Genomic DNA, 19,198 nt, shown 5'->3' with positions numbered 1-19,198 from the left:
TTGTTTATTTGTTTTTATTTCGAATTTTTAGGTTTAATTATTGGGAATTTTCAAAAACTATGCGTATGTATTTATTGAGTTTAAAAGTTATGAATTATGGATTTAATTATATAGAAAAAATTTATTTTCCGCATATATTAAGTAGTAAGTGAGGGTCATTACATATACTATTGTTTTTCGCTTTTTTCCATTCTAAAATGGCATATGACATGAATACTATAAAATCGATATTGAAAGAAATATTTTGTTTTTTAATTAATTTTTCTTAATTGATAATATTGTGATATTAATATGTGGAGTTTTGTGTTTCTAAACTAATAAGATTTTCTTGAATATTGGTATCTATGATAAGATTTTCTAGAATTTTAATATTTATGATAAGATCTCTAGATATTATACTATTATTCAAAAGAGTTTATTTCCTAATGAAATTATTATTTCCATATTTGTTTAGGACTCTATAAAAAATAAACTCTAGAGAACATGAAGTCTATAAATAAGAGATCATTTCTGTTGCGCGTGTGTGGTTTTTGGAGTTAAAAGAGAGCAGTGAAATGCCGTAACAAGAGCAAGGACTTACGTTTGCGAATTAATAAAGAGCTCTAGCCAAGGCATATTAAAATATAGTCGTGAAATGTCGAAAACATTCAATCACAACACTTGATCACTGCTTTGATTAGTTTGTCGTTTATTCGGGAACTTCGGCTTTACGTTTGTTGTATCCGTAGTTTTGATTATATGATTTGAAATATATGTTTGGATGCACTTTGCTCTCTCATTTGTTAAGAGAGTTAGCTTTTATTTGTTCATTAGTATTGAATTTTGTAAATTGATAAGTTTTCTAGTGAATCGTTTTGCCAAGAGACACAACACAAGTATTTATATTTGTTCATTATTTATTTTGTCTTATTTTATTCATTAAAATTAAAATTTATTTGTGTGTTTAAATAATATATTTCGCAGCACCATGTGAATATGTATTACAACAACTACATACAACACATAATTTTAATATTTTTGTACTTTTATCTTAAACAATTCTTTAGAAACCTTTACTTTTCTGGGTAAAACAAGATTGTGGGATACAACTTGGTGGAAAGCAAGCATACAGTATATGCATGTGTACAAAGTATGTAACCTTTTGCATTCAATCGAGATTCCTAAACCTACAATTAATACATTCACATAATACAAAAATAAAATGGGAAGAAACTGGCAACCCGAATATACACAAGTTGTCACTGTACCTGGATGCATGAAAACACACTTCAAGCATCAAACTTTGGCTACGACACAAGAACCCTTTGCCTGAAGAGGTGATGATCAAGTATATAACCTGATCCGACTCGTGATACGTTGACGACAAATGGGACAATTTGACAATCTTGTGCTGCATTCCCTGCAGGTCTGGAATAAAAAGCTTTCATTAATAGAGATTTTGAATCTAGCCAAAATTTGTGAGAGTGAAACATTATCTTTTTTGGATCTCACCATGTGTCCGCAGCCAAAGGCCAAATCTTTCTTATTGGTTAAGCAAATTGGACAGGCCTTCAAAAGCAAACAAAATTATATAATTAAAATTAATTGTTCCTGAGTAAAAGCTTTAAATCAAGAAATAACACTTTCCCAGTATCGAGAGGACGGAGAGTGGAATTCCACCAGTACTTTAATTACTAATTGAAGTTCATTGCAATCGATTGAGCGATCTTCTGGTTACTCGATGAGGTTAGTCCGTTCCGGAAACAAGGAGGAACTGATTACTGGATTGGGAAGGATTTTAGAGTTTACATTCAAGGTCAAGGACCAAATATAGAACCATGTTTAATAATTGCAACAAGTTAGCCTTAGTTCCCAGGTTGACCAGGAAGGTAGGCGGAGAAGGGCGAAAATGATTGATCCAAAATTCCTCTGTTTGTCAGTGGTGAACTAGCCTTCTTGTCCTCTTACATCCTACGATTCTACACATGAAAAAATGATTCATATATACCTGATTTTGATCATTTTGAGCAGCTTCTGGAACGTTGCTGAGTTGTCGAGCTGGAAGCCCAGCCTTGCCAGTATTTTCTATTGGTGGTGGCTTAGGAACTATTTTCTTTGCATTACCAGTTATGTGGCTGTCGTAAATCATGAAAGGAAAAAGAGAAGATAAACTTGTAAGTAGAGAAGGTAAAACTTGTATATATTGTACAAGATGAGTCATGCATGTTTGTATAGGTTGCACCATTTGAACGTGATCGAGCACTGTTCATCAATGTTATTTACATTCTGCAAAAGTTGTGGTATCTATATTTTTTTAGGTGGCAAAAAGTATTTATAAAACTGGATTTTCTTTTTATTTGACGGGATGCAGTGATTTCTGCTGGCCCTCTCCAGGTGTGCTGTTGTAAATAAGCTTTCATAAATAATTTGGAGAGAACTGTACCCTAGTAAACGCATTTCCAGAGCTGCTTTATATTGGAAGGGTATCTCCATAAGTGCTGCAAGAGCAAATGCAGTCTCTTTTTCAGAGGATGACGTATTCTTGGACATAATATCAGTAAAATTGACAAACTGCAAAAAAGTTAATGCATGGCAGACAAGTGAATATTACTTCTTGAAGGGTCAGTGAAACTATAAGCCTAGCAGCATTGGAATTGTGTCAAAACCTATATATATACATTACAATATATAAGAGCCCAATATTAGAGTAAATGGCTCAAACTGATAACCAATAGCTTACCTGGAAATTGTCGAATTTACGAGTAGGGATCTTATCATCAAATTTTTTCATATCCTCCCAAGGTCCGTCGCCAACTCCAACAAGAACAATGGAGAGAGGATACAGACTGACACAAAAATGAAAAAAGAACAAATGTTCTTGATAGTTTCAGACCTAGCAAGTGTTGCAAATTAGAAACAACAGATTTCAGTAAGTGTTGACATGAAAATAGAGTCGGTTCATTGTTCAGACACATTTATTTTTGTATTTAAATTATAAGAAGTTTGAAGCCTTTAACTCCTATGGAATGAAACTTTCATCGAGAACATTCCAAATGAATAAGATAGAATATGGGGAGTGACAGAATGTGCTGAATGAATAACAAACCAGACAAGTGGGATTGTTTTTGTACCTTGCATTGACTATAGAGCTTATGGTTTTCTCTTCCTGAGGGCTGAGTTTTCCATCACTTACATCTACACTTCTTGTAACCTTGATGAGACAAAGCAATTTTGTTTGATTGATTGAGGGAGTTCATCAAAGAATGGTTTTGAAATTGAACATGTGTTCCTAAGTAGGTCTGCAAGAAAAGAGAAGAGGAGAGGGTGGGGACAGACTATGGTATATATGATTCAAGTTAGCCTACAAGTTTTTTAGGATGCCATGAAAATTACTCCATTTGCATATGAAATTATCAAAATTAAGTCAGCACACTTGGCTCAAACATATTCAAATTTAGTCTCGAGCTCAACCAGCCTGAAATATTGTGTTTGATGATTCGTGGGCATGACTATGTTTATAGTTATATATAAATCAAACGAACTAACAATCTCTAGACATTACACATTTAATTTTCTTTAATAAAGCTTGATATCTAAGTTCGGAAGAATGAATATAGCTGGCTTTCTAATTTAATATGTGCCGAGCTGTAGCCCTAAATAGTTCAGTTTTCTTGATTTGAGCCGGCTAAAGGTATTCGGTTTGATTTCTTTCGTTTGTACCCCACAGATCCATTAGAAGGGCAAGCAGAAGAATATCATGTTTTATTTTCTCAATCGTATCATAAGTTTTGGGCATTAATATATTATGTAATCTTCAACTAGATTTTTGATATCATATTGAAGAAGAGAGGAAGCTAGGTCAAAAAGCACCTGGCCATCTGCTATGATAACTAACACATGGTATCGTCCGCCACTTCTCTCCACTATGTCTACTGCGGCATCTACTACTGGTCCATAAGATGTCGGTCCTTCAACCCAAATAAGTACCGGAAACACAAATATAGCAAGTAATTATTGATGAAGGTTTCATGTTAATGAAAATTTCAGAACATATCATGAAAGATAAGAGCATAGGGCTTTGTAAACTTAAGTTATTAGACAATATAAAGAAGCTAACCTGATAATAGCAAATGTGGAACTATTCTTCTGTAGCAGGCTAAAACTTCTTCAAAGCCATGGCAAGGGGTGCCATTGTTGTGGAAGCTAAACACTTCATGATCATATGTAGTTACTACAGATAAAGGAGGGAAAAAAGGAGTCCAATCATCGATCTATATACAGAGGCGGAAAAGAGGTCAAACAGCGAAACAAAGTTTACTAACAAAATTAGCCACTTCTGAAAATCAAGATTCAGAAAAGCAATAATGCTTAAGTTGATGATGATCTAATTCAAACTAACTAACCATCCCCAAAACCAAAACATGGAATCAAGTTATCTTCATCAAATGGGGTTAAAGTCTTGCCAATGATGGATATGGCTTTTTCATATGGATTAGGCGTATTGCCAATTGCATGCAGGCTGCAGTTGTTGAATGAATCCTTCCCTTCAATGAGCAAATTGATATGTTAGCTTCCAATAAGTGAAAATCCAACTCACTCGTATACAAGTATGACATTGGTGTATGTTTATCAATCACTGACCAGTCCATTCATTACTCTTTGTGAAATCGATTCCAATAATCAGATTTGATGATTCAAGACCCGATTCTCTCAAGGCCTGAGTGACCTGGAAAGCCAATCAAAGATTTAAGAAACTCATGTTGGGATATAGATACATGAGAATATACAAATGCAACACAACATGAAAAGTTCATCACAGACTTGTGAGAAAAGATTGCTTCTGGTTGTGATACACAGCCATGTTGGTTCACTGTTTAACCAGTAGATTTTGCTATACAATACGAAGATAAAAAAAATAAAAAGAAGCAATAATGATGTAAAACCTAGCCAGTTTATAATTACAAATGTAAATGACAGAATTTAAGACAAACAAAGAAAAAAGATTTGTTCATGTTATTACAACCATGTCAAAGTCGTTTACCAGGTTCTAGCTATGAGTCCTTTAGTAAATCAATACCAAGGCACTTCAGTCGACGTCTTTACCATTACTGTAAAGTACTTAATAGACCAAAAGAGACGTTGGGGTAAAAAAATAGAGCTTCTATTAATGGACCATACATGCACGAAGTGTCCCTCTAAATATTTCATATGACAATTCAACAAATTTTCTATGTAATATAAGCATTTTCTGGGATGACACAAGTATTTTCTGGTGTCACGTTAGCGATTCGAAATTAAAAGTTAGTTTACCAAAATCAAAATTTGAAAACTCAGTAGACGAAATCCAAAATTGAACAAGTTAGTGGACAAAAAAACTCTTTTTTTCATGAACCATGCATGAAACAAGGTGTCCTCTAAACACTTTGATGACCTTGACTTGACGTTGTGAACCGGACGACTATGTGAAGTGCGACAATAAGATCGACTATAAGCCAAGCACTAAAAGAACAAGAATTTTGATAGCTTGAAGAGGAAAAACCATCGGACCACTAACACACACACATATATTTGAATATGATTTTTTTAACTTATATTACTTATAGCATAATAATTGTAATTATAAAATATCCAAGTTAATTTAAAAATTAAATGAACACTTACACGAGTTATGCGTCGAATTCCAACTAATGAATGACAAAAATTAATAGGGAAATTTGCATTTTAGGTTTATATGTTTATTTTTCATTTTTGTTGTTTTGGTCATATGTGTTATCGAATTTCAGTTAGTCATTAATCTTATGATTTTTAACAATTTTAGTTATTTTTCTTTTGAATTGTTTATATAACATTACACACATCAATGTCGCATCAGCTTCGTATTGGCCGCATGAGCTTTACATCGGAAAAAATGACTAAATTGCAAAAAAAAAAGAAAAAAAAAACCAAAGATAACGTACTAAAATTTAAACTTAACGATACAAATGACTAAAATCGCATATAGACAAATATTCAATGCCAAAACTGCACTTTTCCCAAATTAATATGGGATAATTACATTTTTTGTTTTATAATTTGCAACTTATATTGTTCCAATTTTTCCCAAAAATGAAAATAACATGCAAGTTATATGACTAAAAATACAACTTCATCGTTAACAGAACCAAAAATAAAAAACAAAGCATGCAAATTACATGACTAAAAATGTAAATTCATTGTTAATACAACAAAAAGGGAGGGGGGAGTGGGAATACAGATCATAGAATAAAAAATGTAATTTTCTTGATTAATATTATACCATGAATGAGATCGTAATAAAAGTTAGATAAAACATATGTATCCCTAATGAATTATCGATATGTAGCACTAGTAAGTTATACTAGAAGATAGAACCTCATCAAGGGTTTTGAAGTAATCAGGAATATATGCATAGCTTTGTTTCCTTTGCAACCTCCGTCGTTTTGCTGCCCTATCCCCGGTAATGATCTTCTTGCAAAATGCAGACAAGAGATTACCCATAACATCACTGCTTCTTCTGAACTAAAGTCGTCGATTGTATATATAATGAACTCCAGAGCCAGCTTAAAGATCAGCCAGTGGAAAAAAGATCAACTTTAAGCGAAGTAGGGAAACAACGGGGAAGTTCATCTTACATATCTTTAATTTGGCTTTTAAGATTCTTTACGCAGAGCGCAAGAATCTCGTGAACCCATTTTAAAAGCAAATTAAAAGCACTGCAAGTCTATCCAAGAAAGTCCGAGGAAGTTGCTTTGGCTTTTGCGTATTACACACACAAGCTACCTACCAATTATAACCGAAGGGAATGTGATTCTTGCCTTTGCGTGACAACCATCCATGAAGCGTCCGAAAACCAAACAGTACCAACAGCTATCAATTTCATTCATATTATGGGCACACATCCGAAAATAAGAGTAAATTGATCATGCGAAAAGTAATATTTATTTTTGTTGGAAATTATATAGCTTTTGGAACAATTCAGGCTAAAAAAAATTATTTTCGATCAAATCGAAACGCAGCGGAAGCAATTACATAATTTCATAAATTATAATCGAACATATGAAAATAAATTAACTATGAATTTAAATAAAAATAATTTACTAGAAAACTAACCTCTTGTAGTTTTCCCTTTTTTAGCGAATCTGAGATGCGTAGAAACCACAGCCTTCCTGTCACGCCCCGAGACCGGGGTTAGTCGACACCGGCGTTGTCTTGCAATCACATAATTACAAAACAACAAGCCTCGTAGTAAATCGCAATAACCAGTCTTTTTCATAACAAGTAATCGTCTTTACAATGCGATGGAAATCAAATGCGGAAGCGAAATACATGATAATAAAATTAAAAGACAGAGTAAATTCGACTGGTCTCGAATTGGGTTTGCTTCATCACCATCCCCAAAAGTAATCTTGCTCTTCACCCTCGATTTGTTCCTCGTTCTTATCTGGGTGGGAATGTAAGGGGTGAGTATTTTGAGAAATACTCAGTAAATGGGGGCCGATCGTGCATAACAAATATCAAGGATATACATACGAATAGATTATCGTAATTTCAATATTAAGCATGTTGAATCAAATACTAACAAAATACGAATATAGCACTGAAAATCATCTCATTTTCTATGGTTTTACTGATCAGTCCCCTATATGTTACTCCTCTAAGGGGCGAGGCCAAAGGAGCGGTTATTATAACCCACCGCATCAGGGCCTAAACAGAGAATATCAAAGTTCGGAATTTCCTTTACCATTTCTAAATCGAATCATTGCAGTGCATTTCAAATAATTCAACATGCTTTCAAATATTATAACTGATATCAAACAACGAATAATTCAGGGGATTTCATAACAAATGGAAACGAATATATCATGCCGATCGAATTTTCAAAGTCATATTTAATTTATATTCGAAATATATCATGCTCACTTAAAAAGAAAATAAGTGAGCTAAATCCTTTATATAATAATTTATATATTCAAAAGTCCACTTTAAAAATGATCAAATAAGTGGACTATATTTATTAAAAGAGTATAAATATCAAGGGCCACTTAAATAAATATAAGTGTGCAATTTTATTTAATAATATCAAAAACAAAAGGAAACAAAGGAGAAAACCCACTTACAGTAATCTGACTGCTCAAGGAAACGTGAATGGTGAGATTGCGGCAGAGCTTTGTTCCTAGAGGGCGAAAAGCTTCGAGAACACGGTGATGCTAGAGAGGATTTCAAGATTTGGAAGTGCAAGTTCTGCATGAGGAGTCCTCTTATTTATAGGCACGGAAAATCAGCTTACAAGGTAAGCTCTGAAGTCGCTCCACGAATGACGCTGATGGCTAATCAAATGGATGATTGTACTAATCTATCCCGGATGAACGTGGTCTCTTCTTGGTTCAAGGTACATACTCGAGATTCATGCTATAATGGGGTGATTTCGGTTGTCTTTAAATTGCAATTGGGGAGTGATGAATTTCTGCATGAATTTCTTCCACAATTGGCGCACTCCCATATTGCATGGTCTTCACATTCTCCCCTCCTTATTGTAAGTTTCGTCCTCGAAACATGGATTAACTTGTCCTTCAAAAGGGTAGGGATATTGATCTTTTATTTTTTATTCGAGTTTCCAGGTGGCTTCTTTTTCGGTATGGTTAGACCATTGTACTTTGACGTATGGAATTGTTCGTCGTCTTAGTACTTGGTCCTTGGTATCCACGATTCGAATCGGGACTTCTTTATATGCAAGTTTTTCATTCAAGTCTCCCTCGATTAAAAGTGGTCCAGCTTCAAGAATGTGGCTTGGATCCGAAACATACCTTCTTAGTTGTGAAACGTGGAAGATATTATGGATTCTAGAAATATTTGGTGGGAGTGCCAATCTGTATGCAAGTGTTCCCACTTTCTCCAGAATTTCAGAAGGTCCAATATATCTAGGGTTCAGTTTCCCGGGTTTGTTGAATCGAACTACACCTTTCATTGGTGATACCTTCACGTATGCTTTATCTCCCGTTATAAATTCCACTGGTCTTCTTTTCAAATCAGCCCAACTTTTCTGTCGGTCTTGTGCAACTTTAATTCTCTCTTTGATTATAGCGATTTTATCAACTGTTTCTTGGATCAACTCAGGTCCAGTGATGGATTTTTCCCCTACTTCATCCCAATATAGTGGCGACCGGCATTTTCGCCCACACAGAGCTTCATACGGCGCCATTCCGATGCTGCTATGATAACTGTTATTGTAAGAGAACTCGATTAAAGACAGATGGTCACTCCAATTACCACTAAAGTCTAGAGCACATGCTCTCAGCATATCTTCTAGAGTTTGAATTGTTCTCTCTGTCTGGCCATCGGTCTGAGGATGATAGGCCGTACTGAGAGTGACCTTAGTTCCCATGGCTTGTTGAAAGCTCTTCCAAAAACGAGATACAAACCTCGGGTGTCTGTCTGACAATATGCTGGCTGGAACCCCATGTAATCGTACGATGTTATTCATGTATAATGTGGCTAGCTTGTCCAAGTTGTAGTTCATGCGGACAGGTAAGAAATGCGCAGATTTTGTGAGTCTATCTACGATTACCCAGATGCCGTCATGGCTTTGTCTAGACTTTGGTAATCCGACAACAAAGTCCATGGAGATATGTTCCCATTTCCATTCCGGGATCTCTAGAGGTTGAAGAAGTCCTCCAGGTCTTTAGTGCTCTGCTTTGATTTGTTGGCACACAAGGCACTTGGAAACAAATATCACCACATCCTTTTTTCATTCCACTCCACCAGAAATTCTTCTTCAGGTCTCTGTACATCTTGGTACTGCCAGGATGGACTGAGAATTTTGACTTATGCGCTTCTGACATTACTTCTTGTCGAAGATTATCGATGTCTGGTACGCACAATCGTCCTTTCATCCACAAGATTCCTTTGTTATTCATCTCGAATTCATGTGATTTTCCTTCTTTACATTGCTCTTTCAGTTTCACCAAAGCGGAATCTCTATCTTGACTTATCTTGATTGTCTCTCGAAGGCATGGTTGTGCTGAAAGTGATGCCAGGATTACCTTACTCGTATTCTTTCGACTTAACGCATCTGCTACCTTGTTGGCTTTGCCTGGATGGTAGCTTATCGTCAGGTCGTAATCCTTCAAGAGTTCAATCCACCGTCTCTGCCTCATGTTTAACTCTTTCTGTGTGCACAAGTACTTGAGGCTTTGATGATCGGTGAATATTTCACACCTAGCACCATATAAATAGTGTCTCCAAATCTTTAGTGCAAATACCACCGCTGCTAGTTCGAGATCATGTGTTGGGTAATTCTGTTTATATGGCTTCAACTGTCTTGACGCGTATGCAATCACCCTTCCCTCTTGCATGAGCACACATCCTAAACCGCCTTTAGATGCATCACTGTAGATGTTGAAGTCTTTGTCTTCCATAGGTAATACTAATACTGGCGTAGAGGTAAGCTTCTTCTTCAGAGTATCAAAGCTTTTCTCACAAGCTTCACTCCATTGAAATTTAGAGTTCTTCTGTGTGAGCTTGGTGAGAGGTATCGCTATTGAAGAGAATCCTTGAACAAATTTTCGTAATAGCCCGCTAATCCCAAGAAGCTTCGAATTTCTGTCACAGTCTTTGGTCTAGGCCAATCTGAGATTGCTTCTATTTTCTTAGGATCCACAGCTACTCCTGCTGCTGATATTATGTGTCCCAAGAATGCGACACTACTTAGCCAGAATTCACATTTCTTGAATTTGGCGTAAAGTTCTTTCTCTCTCAGTGTCTGAAGAGTTAGACGGAGATGTTCTTTGTGGTCTTCTTCACTTGGTGAATATATGAAAATATCGTCAATAAATACCACCACAAACTTGTCAAGAAATGGTTTGAACACTTTGTTCATGAGATCCATAAATGCTGCTGGAGCATTTGTTAATCCAAACGGCATTATCATGAACTCGTAATGTCCATATCTTGTTCTGAAAGCCGTCTTTGGAATATCTTCCGCCTTGACTTTCAGTTGGTGATAACCTGTCCTTAGGTCGAGCTTGGAAAAGACCGTAGCTCCTTTGAGTTGATCAAACAAATCGTCTATTCTTGGAAGTGGGTACTTATTCTTGATTGTGATTTTATTCAGTTCCATGTAATCAATGCACAATCTCATGCTTCCATCCTTTTTCTTCACAAATAGAACAGGAGCTCCCCAAGGGGATACACTTGGTCGGATTTGTTTCTTATCCAACAGCTCTTGGAGTTGATCTTTCAATTCCTTCAATTCTGCTGGAGCCATTCGATAGGGTGCTTTTGATATTGGTGCAGCATCAGGCATCAAATTAATTTCAAATTCTACTTCTCGGTCCGGAATTTCTCCAGGGAGTTCTTCAGGAAAAACATCTGGAAAGTCTTGAACTACTGGAATCTCTTCTAATGCAAGCGTAGTTTCTTCATTTACCTCGCTTATCATTGCTAGGTAAACTTCTTTTCCGCTTTTCATGGCTCTCCAAGTCTGAGAAGCTGATAGGAGGGACTTCTGTTTCTTGACTTTTCCATGGTAAATGACCTCTTCTTGGTTTGGAGCTTGAAGTTTGACATTCTTCATTCGGCAATCTACTAATGCATGATTCTTGGATAACCAATCCAATCCTAGAATGGCGTCGAACTCCACCATGTTCAGTTGCATCAATTCTGCTTGGAATATGTGTTCATTGATACAGATTTTACACTTTCGGTGCACTCTATGTGTTTCGATTGTCTTACTAGTAGGAGTCGCTACTCTAAAGTGTTCGACGAGTAGTTCAGGTGTAAGCCCTAGTTTCTTAGTGAACCTTTTAGAGATAAATAAATGAATAGCACCACTGTCAAACAAAACATAAGCTGGCATTTCATTGATAAAAATGGTAACTGCCATCGTTTGCATCATCTGCTTCTTCTTGAGTTATTGCAAACACACGAGTGTTGGGTTTATTCTCCTTTGGCTTGTTGGGGTTAGCATCAACATTTGGCTTGGTCCCTCTCTTTAATGGCTCGGGACAATTAGCGATTCGATGCCCTAATTTCCCACAATTTAAATATGCCCCAATCTGTCTGTGGCATTCCCCAGAATGACGACTATTACATTTGGGACACATCTTTGGTTCTTGGTAGGTTGTGTGGGACGAAGCACCTTTGAATGACCCATTGGATTGATTGGGTCTCTTGCATGGTTGTTTCCTTTGAGATGACTGTCCAGTAAGAGGTCGTTTATTCTTGTTCTCGTCTTCCCGACGCTTGATGTCTGTCTCAGCTCTTATTGCTGCTCCCATTAAATCAGCAAAGCTTGTAGGTTGGTAAACTGCTAAGGATGACTGGATACGACTGCTCAATCCTTTCTTGTATCTGTGCATCTTCAGAACTTCATCTGCCATGATTTTCGGGGCATAAGTTCCAAGGTCATTGAATCGGGAGGTGTAATCTACCACTGACATGTCTGGAGTTTGCAAGAAGTTCTCAAATTCACTCAGTTTCTGTAATCTGACTTCTGCTGGGAAAAAATGTTTGAGAAATACATCTCTGAATTGTTGCCAAGTAATTGCTCCGGCATTTGTCAGAGTAGGTGAGACTGTTTCCCACCACTTGCTCGCCTTATCCTCCAGGAATGGTACTATCACCTCTACTTTGAGTGCCTCGGGTATCTCTAACAGTCGCAATTGGGTTTCCACGCTTTTTAACCAATTCTAGCTACTTTCAGGGTCGGTATCTCCCTTGAACACTGGGCAACGGTTCTTACGAAGAGACTCATAATGATACTTGATCCCATGCTGTGCCGGTGGTGGTTGAGGCTGCTGATTACCGTTACCATTGGGGTTTCCCAAACCCTGGATGGTTGTTGCCACTATGGTGGCTATGGCCATCAAATCTGCTTGGCTCAAGCCCACTCTGGGAGGTGGATTGCCGTCAGCATTCGGATCTCCATTATTATCGTTGCGGTTGTTAATGTTTGCGTACCGCGGGTTGCGATAGTTTCGTGGAAGTCTTCCGGCCATTTCCTACAAGGGTACAAGTTTCTAAGATATTGTTTGCTAACATATATAAGAATTAATCATGAACTGAAATTGATCATTGATCAAATAAAACTTTTTATTGATTCAAACGAAAAGGGAAGCAATACAAATCCAAGTTTTAGGAAGCACAAAAAGGAGAGAAAATTCATGAGAAAGCAAATGGATTATAAATATTTATTACAAATAGTCACGACTCTAAGTCCCTAATTATCTAAAATCTCGCCATCTCCTACTACTTCATCTTCCATCGGCTCTTCTATTGGTTCCATTTCCGGTTCTAAGTTGATAAGGACATCCTGAAGTTGTTGAACCTGATTTTGTAAATTTTCGTTATGCATAGTCAGATGTTGCACCGAATCTTGTAGCTCTTGACGGATCAATGCATCCTGCCGATGCCGTTGGACCGCTATAAAGGAGGTCTGTTCCAAGAGAGCATTGAGGTGAGCTTTCTGTTCCTCTAGCTCGTGCTTTTCTTCATGCAGCTTATGTAATGTCGCAAGCAATTTCCTGTTGTCTTTCTGCTCTAGTGCAAGGGATGCTCGAAGGTCCTTAATAATGAGATCCTTGTCGAGGACGGGTATAACACTCATGTGTGCCGTGGTCCGAGTGTGAGGCATAGAAGAACTTGAAGCCATTTCCTGAAATCAAAAGAAAGAAAATGGAAAGGCTCATAATAAGTTTAATGATATAGAACAGAAAGCGGTAAAATGCAGGGATAGAAATTTATCGAAAATTTTCCATTTTGGAAAATTTTCGAGATGTGTACATGGATGGAAAGCACATGTCGAGAGGATTCCCGAACAATCGACGGAATCGAATTCGGAGTTTCCTACGAAAAGTTATAGGCTCTACGAAACTTTCCTAAAACGGCAAAAACGCGGTTTCGTAGGTCTAAACGAAGGAATTTTGCGATTTGGACCCCTACCTCATGACAAAGTGGTGAAACTCGCTCGTTGGGCCGTTTCGGAGGGACTGCATTGGCCGATTTTTAAAATTTCATCGAAATTTTTTTTTTCCGCNACGAAATGCGGAAGCGAAATACATGATGATAAAATTGACAGACGGATTAAATTCGACTGGTCTCGAATTGGATTCGCTTCATCACCATCCCCAAAAGTAATCTTGCTCTTCATTCTCAGTTTGTTCCTCGTTCTTATCTGGGTGGGAATGTAAGGGGTGAGTATTTTGGGAAATACTCAGTAAATGGGGGCCGATCGTGCATAACAAATATCGAGGATATACATACGAATAAATTATCGTAATTTCAATATTAAGCATGTTGAATCAAATACTAACAAAATACGAATATAGCACTGAAAATCATCTCATTTTCTATGGTTTTACTGATCAGTCCCCTATATGTTACTCCTCTAAGGGGCGAGGCCAAAGGAACGGTTATTATAACCCACCGCATCAGGGCCTAAACAGAGAATATCAAAGTTCGGAATTTCCTTTACCATTTCTAAATCGAATCATTACAGTGCATTTCAAATAATTCAACATGCTTTCAAATATTATAACTGATATCGAACAACGAATAATTCAGGGGATTTTATAACAAATGGAAACGAATATATCATGCCGATCGAATTTTCAAAGTCATATTTAATTTATTTTCGAAATATATCATGCTCACTTAAAAAGAAAATAAGTGAGCCAAATCCTTTATATAATAATTTATATATTCAAAAGTCCACTTTAAAAATGATCAAATAAGTGGACTATATTTATTAAAAGAGTATAAATATCATGGGCCACTTAAATAAATATAAGTGTGCAATTTTATTTAATAATATCAAAAACAAAAGGAAACAAAGGAGAAAACCCACTTACAGTAATCTGACTGCTCAAGGAAATGTGAATGGTGAGATTGCGGCAGAGCTTTGTTCCTAGAGGGCGAAAAGCTTCGAGAACACGGTGATGCTAGAGAGGATTTCAAGATTTGGAAGTGAAAGTTCGGCATGAAGAGTCCTCTTATTTATAGGCACGGAAAATCAGCTTACAAGGTAAGCTCTGAAGTCGCTCCACGAATGACGCTGATGGCTAATCAAATGGATGATTGTACTAATCTCTCTCGGATGAACGTGGTCTCTTCTTGGTTCAAGGTACATACTCGAGATTCATGCTATAATGGGGTGATTTCGGTTGTCTTTAAATTGCAATTGGGGAGTGATGAATTTCTGCATGAATTTCTTCCACAATTGGCGCACTCCCATATTGCATGGTCTTCACACTTCCAGTACGATCCTTACTATCAACGGTAGTGTGTGGGCCCTCAAAAACACAAAAGCTAGAAATCAAACTTTTATTTTATTCTCTACTCTATTTTCAACTCATGAACAAGTAGAGAATGAGTTGTATATTATTTTTGTCTATCGAAAACACTACCTAGGATCCTATTTATAATATTCAACTCAAGAGGCAAAATCCCAATCTAATTGATATTCCAAAACTATCGGCCATATCTTATCAAATCTAAGATAAGGCCCAAAAAATCCCACTTGATTTGATTTTATAAATTTAAGTCTTTTAAAACTCATTTTAAAAGTTATAGGATTTCTAGGATCTTATCAAAATAAATTAGTAAATTATTCTAACTTATTTTTAGATATTAAACAATATCTATAATTTATTCACAATAAATTAAAGATATTATAATCAACTTTTGGATATTACCATAATAATCCAAATATATAATTATCTCATAATTATAATTTAATATAATTAATATCTCATAATCAATTATATTTATCTCCAAACTCCTGGAGATATGGAAACATTTTTCCATATCCACACATGATTTCTAAATTGAATTTTTAATCCGTCATTAATTTGAAAGACGTACCGGGGACCATGGTCTCATAATTAGAAGCTCCAATAAATTAAACAAATAATTAAACTCTTTAATTAATTTATCTAATTCATTAATTCAAAAATTACTCCACTAAAAATATGGAATTGAACTCTTCTTCATTATGAAATATCTTACTCTACAAAATTGAGCAGTCCATTGATATAATCATTACATATGGATTAATCCTCCATAGACAATTGGTAATTGAAGCTAGGAATTTTCCGTTTACCTCTTCAATTACTTCTTATCCTCATTTACCATTAATTCATTAGTGAATGGTTTAATTTATAACTTAATTATAAATTAGTTGGGCCCAACACTCAGTTCCAGAATTAACAAATGAGAGAATCGTCTTTCTACTTCTCGCAAGAAGGAATGGATTCCATGTCTGTGAATTCATATTCCCAGCCATTTATTTCAAATATAAATCTAAAATGCAAGTAATGAAAAATGCACAATTGCAAATTTTAAACAAGCAAATTAAGAATCATATCGAAATGAACAAGAGTTTATAATCACATCAGGATTAAGATTTGTCCATATATGATCATCTTATGATTTAAATAGAATTTCATATTAACAACGGAATTTATTATGAAATATCTAATTAAATCGGTCCTAGTCCTACATAATCTCATTATATATAAATGCCCCCATATAGATGTCTCTACATCGACGTTCCGGATAAGACAGTCACATTCATAATGTTCATGGCCGCATAAGTGATGTTTTAATTAAAGATCTCATACTTTAATTAATTTCATCACGGACTTAATTTAAGTTTATTATCCATAATTTTAATCCTCGGGTATATATAACTTTTATATATACTAAAATCATATTTTCATCCAATAAACTAGGGATTTTACTATGATATTCATAACAATAATATTTCATGCAAATATGTTCAATAATAAATGTCATTTTTATTAATAATAAAAACATAATCTAATTACAATGCTTTAAGGGCACTATCTCTAACAATCTCCCACTTGCACTAAAGCATGTGAGACATGTCTCTAAGTCCTAGATTTAGCATATGCCTCTCAAATACTTTTGTAGGCAGTGTCTTGGTGAATGGATCAGCGATGTTGTCAGCAGACACAATCTTGAGAATAGAAGCGTCACCTCTTTGCACTATCTCTCGTATCAAGTGATACTTTCTTTCTATATGCTTCGATCTCTTGTGACTACGAGGCTCTTTCGAATTAGCCACTGCACCACAGTTGTCACACCACAAAGTGAGTGGATTATTCATGTTTGGAACAACTTCCAAATCAGATAGGAATTTTTTAAGCCACACAGCCTCTTTAGCAGCTTCGGAAGCAGCTATGTATTCGGCCTCCATGGTCGAGTCGGCTGTGCTGGATTGCTTGATGCTTCTCTAGACTATGGCACCGCCACCAAGAGTAAACACTGATCCAAACGTCGAATTTCAAGTATCTCTATCTGATTGAAAATCAGAATCAGTGTAACCGTCTATTGTAAGTTCTCCACATGAATAGACAAGCATATAATTTCTCGTTCTTCGAAGATACTTGAGAATATTCTTTACCGCTTTCCAATGATCCAAACCAGGATTTGACTGAAAGCGACTGGCTATCCCCACTGCATAACATATGTCTGGCCTAGTGCACATCATTGCGTACATAAGGCTGCCTACTGCAGAGGCATAGGGAACACATCTCATGTTCTCGACTTCTTGCGGTGTCTTAGGACACTGCTCCTTAGATAGGACGATTCCATGTCGGGTTGGTAGATAACTTTTTTTGGAATCTTGCATTCTATAACGCAATAACATCTTATAAATATAAGTAGCTTGAGACAATGCCAACAATTTGTTCTTATGATCTCGAACGATTCGAATTCCAAGAATATAATTTGCTTCTCCCAAATCTTTCATTTGGAATTGCTTGGCTAGCCGCCCCTTTACTGAAGACAATTTTTCAATATTATTCCCAATAAGAAGAATGTCATCTACGTAAAGCACTATGAATACCATTTTTCCATATTTGATGTGCTTGTATACACAAGGCTCATCAACACTTTGATCAAAGCCATAAGATTTGATTATTTCATCAAATCTATGGTTCTATGATCTCGAGGCTTGCTTTAGTCCATAAATGGATCTAAGCAATTTGTAAACCTTTTGCTCTTGGCCTTGGACTATAAAACCCTCTAGTTGCTTCATGTAGATTTCCTCGTATAGATGACCATTCAGAAAGGCCGTCTTGACATCCATCTGTCATATCTCATAGTCAAAATGAGCAGCAACTGAAAGTAAGATGCGTATAGATTTAAGCATGGCTACAGGCGAGAAAGTCTCTTCATAATCGACTCCCTCTCTTTGGGTATAACCCTTTGCAACCAATCTTGCTTTGAAAGTCTCTACTTTCCCATCTACACTTCTCTTTCTCTTATAGATCCATTTACACCCAATAGGTCTAACCTCTTCACGTGTATCTACAAGAATCCAGACAGAATTAGAGTACATCGACTCTATTTCTTGGTTCATAGCTTCAAGCCATCTTTCTTTGTCAGGATCTTCCATTGCATGTTTAAATGACAATGGATCATCTTCCACCCCATCGGTTACAACAACATTTGCCTCTTCATCTTGACGATAGTGGAGGGGTGCTTTAACTACCCTCCCACTACGTCGAGGTGGTATGATATCTTGACTTGGTTCAATGGTATCATTAATGGTTTCCTTAATAACTTTAGTTGGACTTCGAATGATCTCATCATTGAGTAACTCCTCGAGTACTGTCTTACTTCAAGGCTTGAAGTTAGTCATATAATCATCTTCAAGAAAGATGGCATTTGTCGATACAATTACCTTTTTATCTTGAGGATCATAAAACCAACCTCCTCTCGTTCCCTTGGCGTATGTATACCACGAACAAACACACTTTTGAACGTGGATGCAATTTTCCAGTCTTTCCTTCCAGAACATGTGCTAGGCATCCCCATATGCGAAAATGAGATAAACTAGGTTTTCTCCCATTCCACAACTCTAGAGGTGTTTTAAGGATTGACTTCGATGGCACTGCATTCAAAATATAAGTGGCCGTCTCTATTGCATAACCCCAAAACGAGATTGGCAATGATGAGTAGCTCATCATCGATCTTACCATATCAAGCAAAGTGCGATTTCTCCTTTCAGCAATACCATTTTGCTGAGGGGTACTAGGTGCAGTGAGTTGGTATAAAATACCATGCTCTAACAAATAATCTTTGAACTCGGTATCAAGATACTCACCGCCTCGATCTGATCGAAGACACTTTAAAGATTTACCTAGTTGCCTTTCAGCTTGTGCATGAAATTCTTTGA

At 36.3% G+C, this 19,198-nt stretch overlaps 1 protein-coding gene across 2 annotated transcripts; it reads right to left on the bottom strand.

The window, feature by feature from the left end:
• Positions 1-1,037: 1,037 nt before the first annotated feature.
• LOC140980862 (E3 ubiquitin-protein ligase RGLG4-like) lies at positions 1,038-6,727 on the bottom strand. Of its 2 annotated transcripts, none has more exons than XM_073446940.1 (11): positions 6,370-6,727; positions 4,621-4,705; positions 4,383-4,523; positions 4,097-4,210; positions 3,850-3,947; positions 3,111-3,190; positions 2,720-2,825; positions 2,423-2,550; positions 1,988-2,114; positions 1,492-1,548; positions 1,038-1,399 (listed from the first exon to the last, which is right to left on the bottom strand). In XM_073446940.1, exons 1-11 carry the CDS (start codon positions 6,493-6,495, stop codon positions 1,148-1,150), a joined length of 1,314 nt encoding a protein of 437 aa, XP_073303041.1. In that variant the 5' UTR covers positions 6,496-6,727; the 3' UTR covers positions 1,038-1,147. The 2 variants fall into 2 exon arrangements, with proteins under 2 accessions (XP_073303041.1, XP_073303044.1); XM_073446943.1 differs by having other exon boundaries at positions 1,082-1,407; positions 6,370-6,714.
• Between the last annotated feature and the right edge of the window lie 12,471 nt (positions 6,728-19,198).

The sequence above is a fragment of the Primulina huaijiensis genome, chromosome 1 (assembly GCF_012295235.1).
Source record: "Primulina huaijiensis isolate GDHJ02 chromosome 1, ASM1229523v2, whole genome shotgun sequence".
NCBI lineage: Eukaryota > Viridiplantae > Streptophyta > Magnoliopsida > Lamiales > Gesneriaceae > Primulina > Primulina huaijiensis.
Note: the sequence above shows the minus strand (reverse complement) of the source record. Positions and strands in the feature narration are given on the sequence as shown.